This window comes from Euprymna scolopes, chromosome 41 (genome assembly GCF_053919585.1).
Source record: "Euprymna scolopes isolate OS-2025 chromosome 41, ASM5391958v1, whole genome shotgun sequence".
In the NCBI taxonomy this organism is placed as follows: Eukaryota; Metazoa; Mollusca; class Cephalopoda; order Sepiida; family Sepiolidae; genus Euprymna; species Euprymna scolopes.
In genome coordinates this window covers 17,638,606-17,651,827 of record NC_136522.1, presented here as the reverse complement: position 1 = coordinate 17,651,827, position 13,222 = coordinate 17,638,606, and the positions used below count along the sequence as shown (strand labels likewise).

The 13,222-nt window shown below is 34.1% G+C and overlaps 1 protein-coding gene across 1 annotated transcript in view; it reads right to left on the bottom strand.

Annotated features, from left to right (window-relative positions):
- The window catches only part of LOC145266366 (dynein axonemal heavy chain 2-like), a 369,464-nt gene that overhangs the window by 292,595 nt on the left and 63,647 nt on the right, over positions 1-13,222 (bottom strand). The window contains exons 10-12 of the mRNA XM_080121989.1: positions 9,515-9,720; positions 2,441-2,570; positions 1,551-1,733 (exon numbers count right to left, since the gene is read on the bottom strand). Coding sequence (XP_079978115.1) covers positions 1,551-1,733; positions 2,441-2,570; positions 9,515-9,720 — 519 coding nt within the window. The remainder of the gene's footprint in view (positions 1-1,550; positions 1,734-2,440; positions 2,571-9,514; positions 9,721-13,222) is intronic.

Here is a 13,222-nt window from a genome sequence, read left to right as displayed (position 1 = left end):
TCTTATGCTGGAGACGTTAGCATCCGGTTGGCATGTTCCCACATAACCTCCGACCTTCTTCGGGTGTATCTTGTCGAACTCGCGAATTTTTCTGCCGAACTCGGAAATTTAGACGGAATTTCGAACGGAACCCTTTATTTATTTCACGGGGATAGTATGTTTTTGTTCCGTCCGCTATGACTGGATAGAGGTCCTGAGTAATTCGTAGTTGTATTTTTCGGTCGCCCGCACTGAGAATTGAACCTTCAACCTTCAGGAGAATATCACTTTTACAATTGTTTTTTCCAAGTACTCTAACCACTGCGCCAAGGACCCGTGAAAATCAAACTTAAGATGAGAACAAATATGCAAATCCAAATAATACGGAATAACCAATAACTCAAAAATTCAGAAACGAAATCCAGAAATAAATTATTCATTTAATAAATAAATAAACACGTTGTTTTGGATTTCAAACATGTTCTAAGAATATTTTGATTTTATACAAATTATAATTGTTTTTAGGGTTTTTAAAAAACTGTCGGTAACAAATGTGAAGAATCGGAAAATACAGGCCTGAAGAAGGTTGGAGGTTACATCGGCTGAGACATTGTATGAATAACACTCAAGATGAAAACAGTACTCTGAATAATTCAAATAATCCAAATGAATCTGCAATTTCACACATTGCTGAAGGCAAAAATATTTATATAAACTAGCGGGATACCTGGCGTTGCCCGGTCGTATAATACGCTTAAACATGATATTTTAATTTATGCAGATTGCATATGTATTATTATAGAATCAATCCTCTATCCTCGAGTAATAATTTGCCCGGTGAACTAATTCACAAAATAAATAAATAAATAAATAAATAAATGAATAATAATAATAATAATAATAATAATAATAATAATAATGTCGTTCATCAAATTACATCTGGTTGTTTACAATATCACGTCAGCTGATATTTAGGCTTGACGATCTGAAAAATTGCTCTTCTTCTCTTATAAATAAAGAAGAAGAATTTTTACAGGAGAATATTTTACGTTACACCGGTCAACGTTACACCGGTTTAACGTAAAATATTCCCCCCTGTTAAGAGAAGAAAGACTATTTTTAAGATCGGATTATTTCGATTTTCGATACTTATCGGATGAATTTCTGTACAAAACATATATAAGAACGCTGCCAAAAATATAAATTACCTTTGTGTGAAATTTGCAAAAGATAGATTCAGCCGTTTTGGAACCCATGAGGAAGGAACTCACACACACAGACACAGACACAGACACACGCACGTACACACATACACGCATGCACACACACACGCACGCACGCACGCACGCACACACACACGCACAAACTAACGCACGCGCACACACACCTGCACACATACACATACACGCACACACACACGCACGCACACACTCACACACACGCACGCACACACACACACACGCACGCACACACACATACACACGACGCACACGCACACACACATACGCACGCACGCATACACACTCACACACACGCACACTCACACACAAAGTGACTTTTAATTGACTTACCACCATGTTACGCTCGATCCGTTTCTTAAGAGAAAAGATCCAACATCCGGTACCGGAAAATTTCGGATGGCTTACTGTCCAGCAACCGAATTTTTTGGACAATTCCTTCTTGACGGCGTTCAGGTCTTCGTTCAAAATGTGGAATATGACCTGCGTCTTTTTGTCGAGAACACGACGTATAATCTGTTCAAAATATTAAAAAATTGAAAAAAAAAAAAAAGAAAAAAAAAAAAGAAATGATAAAAACATACAAATGAATCCAATAAATAAAAACACCTTTTTTATAATAATGAATCGCTACATCAAGACTAAAAGTGAATGAATGATCAGTGATAATTAGGGCTATGACAACAGCATATTCTTTTCCTTGTTTTAATTCTCAAGTATATATCCATTGATATCTTATATGTTTTTATGTAGAGTGATGTGGTTCTCGGTTGATTAACTGTGTCTAACTGTGTCGGATATATACTCGAGAGTCTAAACAATGAAAAGAATATGCTGTTGTCACAGCCCTAATGATAATCAAGATTTTCTGCTCTTTTCGCCTTTCAGTTTCTTCTGTTCATCCGTCTGGATAATTATACACATAGTCAAGCTGATAAGAAAAATGGGATGACGTTGACAAGCGAGATATGGTCCTTTTAATTCATGATTACTTTTCTCCCAGATAACATGAAAGCAGCCCCCTTCCTTATGTTAAGAATGTCGTTCTAGTCTGCTTGACCATGTTTAATTATTCAGTAAAATGGACCGCAGAAACCGGAAGTCAAAAAGCGCAGACAATCTTGACTATACCCGATTTTTTTGTTTCACTTCTATTGCACATTTTTACATTTTAAGACTTATAAGCATTATAAGTGTGGAAATAACAGAACGCACGTTGTTACCTCTCGATTAGAGAAATGCATGAAGACATCTATGAGTTCGACACCACCTTGCACCGTTGTGATCGTTTCAAAAGATGAATTGATTAAGTTTTGAACCATCACTTCCAAATCTTTCACGCCAGTTCGGAATCTGGAAAAAGAAATAGCAACGATGATGATGACGATGACGATGGTGATATGATGATGATGATGATGATGATGATGATGATGATGACGACGACGACGATGATGACGACGGCAACGACAACAGCGGCGATGATGATGATGATGATGATGATGACGATGATGATGATATCGATGATACTGAGGATGATGACGCCGAAGACGATAATGATGATGGCAACGACAACAGCGGCGATGATGATGATGATGCCGATGATGATGACGACAACGATGATGACGACGGCAACGACAACAGCGGCGATGATGATGATGCTGATGCTGATGATGATGATGACGCTGACAACTATGATGATGATGATGATGGCAACGACAACAGCAGCGATGATGATGATGATGATGATGATGATGACGATGATGATAATGATGATAACGACGATGAAGGCGATAATAATGATGATGATGATGATGACAATGACAATAACAGCAGTGATGGTGATGATGATATTGATGATGATGATGATGATGATGATGATGATGATGATGATGATGATGATGACGACGACGCCGATAATGATGATGATAATGATAATGATGATGATGATGACGACGACGGCGATGATGATGATGATGACGACGACGGCGATGATGATGATGATGATGATCGTCATCATCATCATCATGACGATGACGATGACGACAACGACAACGACAACGACTTAAGATGAGGATGTTCATGAAAATATAAGTGACAAGATATCTTGAATGGGAAAAAGTTACGAAAGGATGGAACTAATGTGTAACTACCATTCTTTACCTGCAATTCTTTACAATTTAAGCGTTTTATGACTGGATTGATACTTGCTTTGGATAACTACATTTTCTAAGGAAATCGTTCCAGACAAGGCATGAAGCCACGATGCAGGAGCTAATAAAAATGATACTTTAAGGTTAAAACTTGCCAGTGATACGCGTTAGGTGGAATACATTCTGACCTAAAAAACGTCAATTTTCCCCTCTTCGTCACAAACATCGTTCATGGAATGATAGGACTAAAGGACAAAATAAGGAAATAGAGTTACGCAGCTGCTGAAAGTAAACCCGAGATCCACTTTCTAATCTCTTTATAATCCATTTAATATTCACAATGGGATAATTTTCTTTTCTCTCAAAGCTATTTATTCGCTATCCCTTTTTGAATCATTTTTCTATTACAAGAAGGGCTCTTTACTCAAGTGGTTACGGACCCAGTATATTTGCTCCGTGCACAATAGCAAAAGTGGTGGGAAAGAGACAGGAAGTCATTCTTTGAGGAAACAAAACTCATTGAAGTTCTAGTCTCCATAGCAAAATCAACAATTTCAGTTTTCAGAGAGAACTGCCATGGAAAAAGGAAGGGGAGGCAAGACAGGGAGGGGAAAAGAGAAAAAAAAACAGGAAAAAAAAAGAAAGATAAAGTGAGAGAGAGGGGGAAAAGAGTATAGAGAAGAGAAATAAAATCCAGATAAATAGCGAGAAAGTATAAGACGGTTGGATTCCATCATCATCATCATCATCATCATCATCATCATCATCATCATCATCATCATCAGTTTAACATAGGTACCACTAATTTCAAATCCAAAACAAAGAGAAGCAATCGCTCTCTACGTATATCCGATAAACAGAGGCTGAAGAGAGTCCGACATAGGCGATAAAAGATTGATCAATTTTGTTTTGGATTTGAAACTGACGGTACCAATTTTTTTTTTTTTATCTTCTGTAACACAAATATATGTATATAACCTCTAAACTGAGTAATTTCATTTCGATACTTTTTTTGTAAACAAGAGCAGAGGACCACTTAAAATATAAAAAATAAAATATTAAATACAAAAAAAACATCGTTTTCATGTTTCAAAAACCCTCATAACCTTACAATTACTATTCTAGAAGCATACGTGGACTTTTAAACATTAACATTATATAAATATATATATATATATATATATATATATATATATATATATATATATATATATACTTGTTTATTGTTATATAAACATGGTCACATCCTGCTGCTACAAATAGCCACTTGTTTCAATCAAACAACAGATATCATCAGGCAGCGACTTGACTATTCAAAAGTTCAATGAATAGGTTATTCATTGAACTTTTGAATAGTCAAGTCGCTGCCTGATGATATCTGTTGTTTGATTGAAACAAGTGGCTATTTGTAGCAGCAGGATGTGACCATGTTTATATAACAATAAACAAGTATTATCAGCTCTTTTTATTGAGCACTATCTAACAACCTCGTTGAATTCATTAGTTCATTACTTTTGAATAAAAAAACCCGAGTATATATATATATATATATATATATATATATATATAATTATTTCCACAGCCAAACAACGTCGCAGTTCACAAAAGCCATGACAGTCAACAAGCCAGAAGTCCAAGACCCGAGTTTCGCCCTCATTTGGGCTCATCAGTTAGACATATTCGAACTCAGGATTCGAAACCCGAGCCTCCTGCATGCGAGTTAAGCACTTCGCCAACTGAGCAAACGCCCTGCACACAAGAAAGTCTATTAACTTACACAAATCAAGCAAACCACAGCGAAATCCGACTATGGAATGGACCTACTTCGTTTTGAACAAGAGATGTGGTCATCAAAGCAGCTATAACCCAAGCCGATGTCTCACGAGTAGGAATTTTAAACTCACTAGGACGACGCCATTCAACACTGCTAACCAAGTGAGCAGTTCGTAACAGAATTTCTCAGAATGTGAGAGACGATATAATTATTTGGCTGTGGAAATAATTATATAATCTCTCACTTTCTGAATTTATACAGTAGCGTCCAAAACTAAGGGACAAAATTTTAAAACCTAATTATTTGTTAGAAATAACAAGTGTGAAAAGCTGAAATTTTGACAACTGGTAGTCGTTATCATCCATAATAACATACTGAAATTTGAATCATTTGCAAAGGATAGAAAAAGAATTATAACAATTATTTTTTTTTTTTTTTCAAAATAGGAACGTCCAAAAGTAAGGGACAAAATTGAGAAAAACAATGTGAACAGTATGCTATATTCAACTTTCCTCTAAAGTCTTACTTAGTCATTTGTAAACGTTGCATCAGCCGGCACCATGGTGAAACGCCAAAAACTTGATTACTCTGCAAGACAAACTATTGTGAAGTTACACAAGGAAAAGCACACCATTAGAGAGATTTCAGAGAAAGGGAAACGTTCCAAGGGTGTTGTAGGCAGGGTTGTTAAATTCTACAATGATACTGGCAAAATAGTTAGTACTTTTAAAACCGGCAGACCCCGCAAAAAGTTTGGTAAGAGAAGATGAATAATAGCGTATGTCATTAAAGGACGGTTTTAAGTCTTGCACAGAAATTAAAAGAGTTATGAATAGTACCTCATGTGTTACTGTGTCAAGACAGACTGTTTCTAGACGACTGCAAGAAATAGAGCTGTTTAATCGAACCCCAGGGGAAAAAAAACACTTGTTAGTTCAAAGAATAAGAGATTAGAGTTTGCAAACAGGTATGTAATTTGGACATATGAAAATTGGGTAAAAGTATTTTTCAGTGATGAAAGAAAGTTTAATTTATTTGGAAATGATGGAAAAAAAAACAATGTAAAGAGACGTATTGGTGAAAGATTAAGTGCAAAGTCTACTTAGAAAACTGCCAAGTTTGGAGGTGGAAGCGTCATGGTATTTGGAATGTTTTTTAGCCAAGGTACAACGCCTCCTGAATTCAGGTTTCGAGGGAGCTACCTTTATGCAAGATAATGCCCCATGTCACAAGGCAAAGGTGGTAATGATTTACCTTAGCGAGCAAGATTTTGAAATTGTGGATTGGCCACCGCAAAGTCCTGACTTAAATCCAATAAAAAGTCTTGGGAAGACCTTAGGAGTGAAAGTTATGGAAAGAAATCCCACTAACACGGAGGATTTGTGGATGAAACTTCAAGAAGAATGGTCTAAAATTAGTATCGAGGATTGTTAAAAACTGATTCATTCTTGTAGTCGAAAATGTGCAGCTGTCATTGAAAGCAAGGGCTCATTTACTAAATATTGATTGTACACATATTTTTATTGTTTTTTGGTTGTTTACATTGTTTTTCTCAATTTTGTCCCTTACTTTTGGACGTTCCTATTTTGAAAATAAATAATTGTTATTCTTTTTCTAACCTTTGCAAATGATTCAAATTTCAGTATGTTATTATGGATGATAACTACTACCAGTTGTCAAAATTTCAGCTTTTCACAGTTGTTATTTCTAACAAATATTAGGTTTTAAAATTTTGTCCCTTAGTTTTGGACTCTACTGTGTATAAGATATTCGTTTCTTATCGTTGGGCATTTTCAGTTGAATAAGGTCGGTCAATTTAGCTCTTATGCATAGATCATCGGATAACGATTAGATCACTGTGATTGACGTAAAGAACATTTAAAATTAAAATTTTTAAATTCAACGTTATTTCACGTGGTTAATGGTAGCCGAATGGATACGGTCTTTGCTAATCGAGCCAGAGATGACTCGTGTTACCGGGTTCGAAACTGTCGACTGGTGTTAATCGTGACACCATGCACTGAAGATTACCGAAAGGAGGAAACACTAGTGTCTGTAGGTATTTAATTATTATAGTAAAAATATAATTATATATATATGCATATATATATATATAACACTTTATTAAATATTTTAAAATCACAGAATTATACACTTAATTCACATTCATATTGTTTAAATTACTGCGTCTTACACGTGTTTCATTGAATCGTATAAACCAAATAAATCATCAGAGACTTTTCATTAGTTCATAAAAGAAGAAAAGGTACAGTTTTTTTTTCCTTGGTTTAAAAAGGAACAGTTAATTTAAAAATTGGAAAGATTTAAAAGACATAAAAATCCGAAATCCAGTAAAAACAGTAAAAAAATTAAACAAAGCAAAAATTCAGTAAAAACAGTAAAAAAAACTGTATGCATTTCAATAAAGTGTGTATATCCTGTGATTGTGGAATGTTTAGTAGTAAAGTTACACATGCTCTGAAAGTGTAAATCCATTTTCATTGAGCTTAATAAACTGTTCCAATTTTAAGATAGCTTTATTGAATATATACATTATATACATTATAAATGTATATTTGTTTTAAGGAAAACGTATATATATATATATATATATATATATATATATATATATATTTATATAATATATATATATTTATATAATGTATATATATATATTTATATAATATATATATTTATATAATATATATATATTTATATAATATATATATATTTATATATATATATATTTATATAATATATATATATTTATATATAATATATATTTATATATATAATATATATATATATATTTATATATAATATATATATTTATATATAATATATTTATATATAATATATATTTATATATAATATATATATATATTTATATATAATATATATATATTTATATATAATATATATATATATTTATATATAATATATATATATTTATATATAATATATATATATATTTATATAATATATATATCTATTTATCTCTATATAAATAAAATGAACTCATTTTTCCCGTCTGATTTTGACCTTAATAGGATTAAAAATCAAGATATTTCATGCAAATATAATATGCACAAACGGCAGAACAATATCTGAGGTGTGTTATAGGCTTATTATTTCTCAAATTCCTCGATAATCTTAGATTTCTATACTTTTTCTGCTGAGAAGTCACGGCCAAAATCGGTTAAGATCAATGGAAGTGGTAAAATATTTTCTCCTCCACCTGCTACCACTTAACACCGTTTGGGGATCGTTCACAAGGAACAGTTGAGAAGAGAACACAGGTTTGGCTTCGTAGTTCTTTCATGTGAAGTTATTTAAAATCACTAAACTAAGCTGCAGTGCTCTGTGGCGTAGTGGTTAGCGTGCTGGACAATTCACATTATATTTTCACGTTCGCGCCGACCTACCGTAGTCGTTTTTTTTTTTTTTTTTCCTAAACAACTGGAATGGACTTTTCTTGGTGGCCGAACTGTTAACGTTGCAGATGTTTTTTTTTTTTTTTTTTCACACTTTATTTTCCTACTTTTACTCGTGACTCCGGGTTTGATCCTTCCTACTTACCTACCATAACATTTTTTAAAACTCCCCCCCCCCGTCCCGGAAACAAACACTCGGGCAACGCCGGGTACCCCTGCTAGTATATAATATATATATATATATATATTTATATATATAATATATATTTATTTATATATAATATATATATATATTTATATATGATATATATATATTTATATAATATATATATATTTATACATAATATATATATATATATATATTTATATATAATATATATATTTTTATGTAATATATATATATTTATACATAATATATATATTTATATAATATATATATATATTTATATATATATATATATATATATATATATATATATATATATATATATATACAGTAAAGTTTATTTCGCCTTTTAAAGGCTCATCAACGTCGTTCTACGGCTGGCCCACAGACCGCAGACTCACACCCCGACTCTTGTAATCCAACATCTCTAACCCGGAAGCCAACCGATCAGCTGAGTGTTGTATTTACAATGTTAAATATTAAACCGTTGATAATGCTGCTGCTGATGATGTTGATTATGATGATCATCATTATGGCAACGATGATAATGATGATGACGACGACGACGACGACGATGATGATGATAAGGATGTGGATGATGACCATGATAACGACAACGATGATGATGATGACGACGAGGATGATGATGATGATGGTGATGATAACGATGAGGATCATGATGATCATAACGATGGATTTGAAATTAGTAGTACCTATGTTAAACAGATGATGATGATGATGATGATGATGATGATGATGCGTCATCAACTTACTTGTTATAGTCGTCGTGCCATGAGGTTACTTTGCTATCCCAGATGGATTTCTTGCCGTCCCACAAAGCTTGGAGATACTTATCGAACGTCTGTTCTATCTCTAGGAGTCCGCGTGTGATTTCGGGTCCTCTCTGTCCAGCAAAGTGTGGCATTTCCAGCTTGACCCCTTCGTCCATCCGAGCAAAGTGGATCTGGGCATCGCAAACCTGCAACGCAAAATGAAATCATTGACCTTCCACCTACATACAGCACTTGGTAATCCCAAATGGACCCCCATCTTTTTTTTTTTATTACATTTTCACCCCAAACAAGACACATTGTAACTTTGGTGTAGGGGGCTACTATCAGGGACATAAGCTACAGGGGTAATATGTGGCGAGTTGGGCAGCAAGATGTCGGTTCACGTTGAACCTGAATTTCTGCATGTCAGTACAGTTGAGGAAGCAGGAACCCAGAAGGGAATTACAAAGTCTAGCGGTTCTGGGGAAGAAACTACTGAAGTAGAAAGCTCTCTTACGTCTAGGGATCTCAACTATGAAGGGGTGAGATTTTGCTGCTTGTCAGGTTTTTCGGAGGGTATTTACGTCGAGGGGGTACAAGTGCTTGCAGTTCATCAGAGCATTCACCGTTAAAGTAATTGTAGAACAGGCAGAGGGATACTACATTTCGTCGATAGGACAGAGGCTGAAGCTTAGATGACAGTTCAGGACCTATCAGATTGGCTACTCTCTTTTGGACCAAGAGACTAGTAGCAATGCACCAGCCCAAATATGACAACAATACTCCATACATGGGCGAATAGTGGCCTTATAGAGGTACAGGATACTTTCGGGCATTAGTAGCTTTCTAGCACGGTAGAGAGAACCTACTTTTTTTGCAGCAGTCCTGGCAGTGCTTTCAATGTAATTTTTCCAACTCATGTTTCCTGTGAACGTTAGGCCGAGGAGTTTAAAAGATGTACTTTCAGATAAAGAGTCTTTGGCCATTGCTATTGGTGGTAGAGAAGGTTTCTTGTAATTATTGAAGGAAACAAGTTTAGTCTTGGCAGTATTGAATGTGACCATCCATTTTGTCCTTATTCCACTACAGATTGGAGGTCGTCCGCTAGTGTTTCTGCCATTTCTTTTGATATGTGTTCATTTGTTTTCCTGTCGTGTCTATTATAGAGCGTGGTGTCATCAGCATATGTACTGATCAAGCTCAGCGTTACTTAACAAAACTGTAATCTGAAGAAAGCATCTGTAGAGTTGCTCTCATGTGGCATGCTTTCTCCAGGAATGTTAATAACAGATCTTCAACATTCTAGCGCACTTGTAACCCACTATCGCTCCCACGGACTATTATCCACAGTCACATTAAAGCTGCCTTCGAGGAGTAAATGATACTATAACACAGTTAAATATTAGTTTTCGAGTCGAACCGTTATTACCAACGGATTTATCGCATTTCAAAAAGCAGAATCCCAAAATTACACGAAAATTGACGTAGGGAAAATGTTATTATTTTTGCTTGAAGTTTTTTACCGGCGAAGATGAGTTTGCTCTTTGCTATAGTTTAACATATAAACAAGGCTTTAGCCATTTTGTTTTTACCTCCTACCTCTGTTAAACTGTAAGGGAGAGGGGGGTAGCAGTATGAGGCCGTTTGAATACACGAAAATTACTTTTATACGAGTTTGTTTTCTTTATGAATGGAACCGCGATTTGTCGATGTCGGGCAAGAATTGAATCACTTTTCAAAATACTAAAAAGGTAAAAAATGATTAACAAATCATTCGTAATTGTTTTCTTAAAAAAAAAATTATTCAATTAAATATTCCAATAGTATATTTACACGCATATATAGTCCATATACAAAGAAAGTTAAATGAGTGATTATATTTATTTTGATTTAAGAAATATGTTTTGAATTGCTAGAGTCCCTGTTTTCAATTTAACGCATTATTTTTACTGAGTTCGTTTGGGCGAAGTTCAGTAGGCGATTTGTTTGCGTGGATTCCTCTAGCAGTGACACCTTGTTATTGTCTAATCTTCCAAAAAACTTTGTTTTCATTTCTCATTGCAACTAATATATCTAACTAGCGGGAGGGGGGGGGCTCTAGCTTTGCCCGGGCGTAAAATGCGCTTAAATATGATATTTTAATTCGTCCAGATTTCGTATATATATTATTATAGAGTCGTGATTTCAAAAGATAAAAAAAAAGTATTTGGGTGCCATCAGCAAGAATCGAAACCGAAACTGCAGCGTTCAATGCTGGTGACGTTACCACTGTATCAACGTGACACACATATGAAATGCTTAAAAATTAAAAATAAACTAAGATGAATGTACAAAATGTATAACGATTTTTTCAAGTTGGACTCAGTTTTGACCCATCAAAAACTCTTTTAACCCGCTAAAGACCTATAAAAAACGGCCCGTAAAAAATCCAATCATTTGAGGCCCCTAACGCCGCTCTTTGACTTTTAGTTTCGGAAGAGACAGAGTTTGAAAATATGGAGACAGACAGACAGATTTTTATATATTAGATTTAATAATTTTTCTTTCCTCTCTCTTTTTCTCCTATTCAAAACAGAGAATGATAAATCAATTTACTTTCTTTCTCCCTCTCTCTCTCTCTCTCTCTCTCTCTCTCTCTCTCTCTCTCTCTCTCTCTCTCTCCTCTCCACCAATCAACTTCTCTCATGTAATAAAGAATGCTAGGTTCACTTGTGGAACCCATCTTTCACTAATCCACCAGAAACACCTCAGTTCATCTTTGTGATCCCTCCTTCTCTTACCAGCCGATTTTTCTCCAGCCAGTGCTGGAAATGAAAGCTTTGTATATTTCAATAATAATTTGTGAGAATCCACTAGCAAGGTCGGTCAACTTCGCCCGGGATCCATAATATTGCCATATACATATTATCAATTTTCTTCTCCAATCTTTTAACAAAAGTCCGGGTGCTACTTCCATATCTTTTTTACTTGGAAGTCACTACTTGTCAAGGCCTGGAGGCTACTCTAGGATAAAGGTTAAAGTAGGTTAAGTAGGTGAGACAGCATGGTCGCTTATGGTAGAATCTGGGTTGGGCTAAATTATTTAGGACGATGACAGCTCAATAAGAATTTATTCACATAAGTGATGAACCAAATGAAAAAAAAAAATTTTTAAATAAAAATTTTTTTTTAATTAAAAATAATTAAAATAAAAATAAATAAAAATAAATTTAAAAAATATAAAAAAATAAAAATAAAATAAAAATTAAAAAATTAAAAAATAAAATTTAAAAATTAAAAAAATCAAAAAGAATTTTTTTTTTATTAAAAAAATTAAAATCAAAAATAAAAAAATTTAACAAAAATCAAAAAAAAATTTTTTTTTAATGAAAAACTCCCATGAATCAAAATTAATCAATCTATTCTCCTTATATAAAGCTGAAACGTCTGCTTTTGTTTTACTTGGAGGGTCACCAAGAATAAGGGTTAAGTGTTAGGTAAATGATGATGAAAGATCAGTTACGGTGGAACTTAGGTAGGGATAGATTATCTAAATGGATGACTCGATAGGAATTTATTCACATTAGACTTGAATACGATCATGTTATAGTCAAACGGGAAACGGACAAACAGTATTGAGTTTCACAGACGGATAGCTTTAGGAAAGAAACTCTGCTCATGGAATTTTCGTTTAGTTTTGGGCAAAATATGTGTACTAAACATTGATGT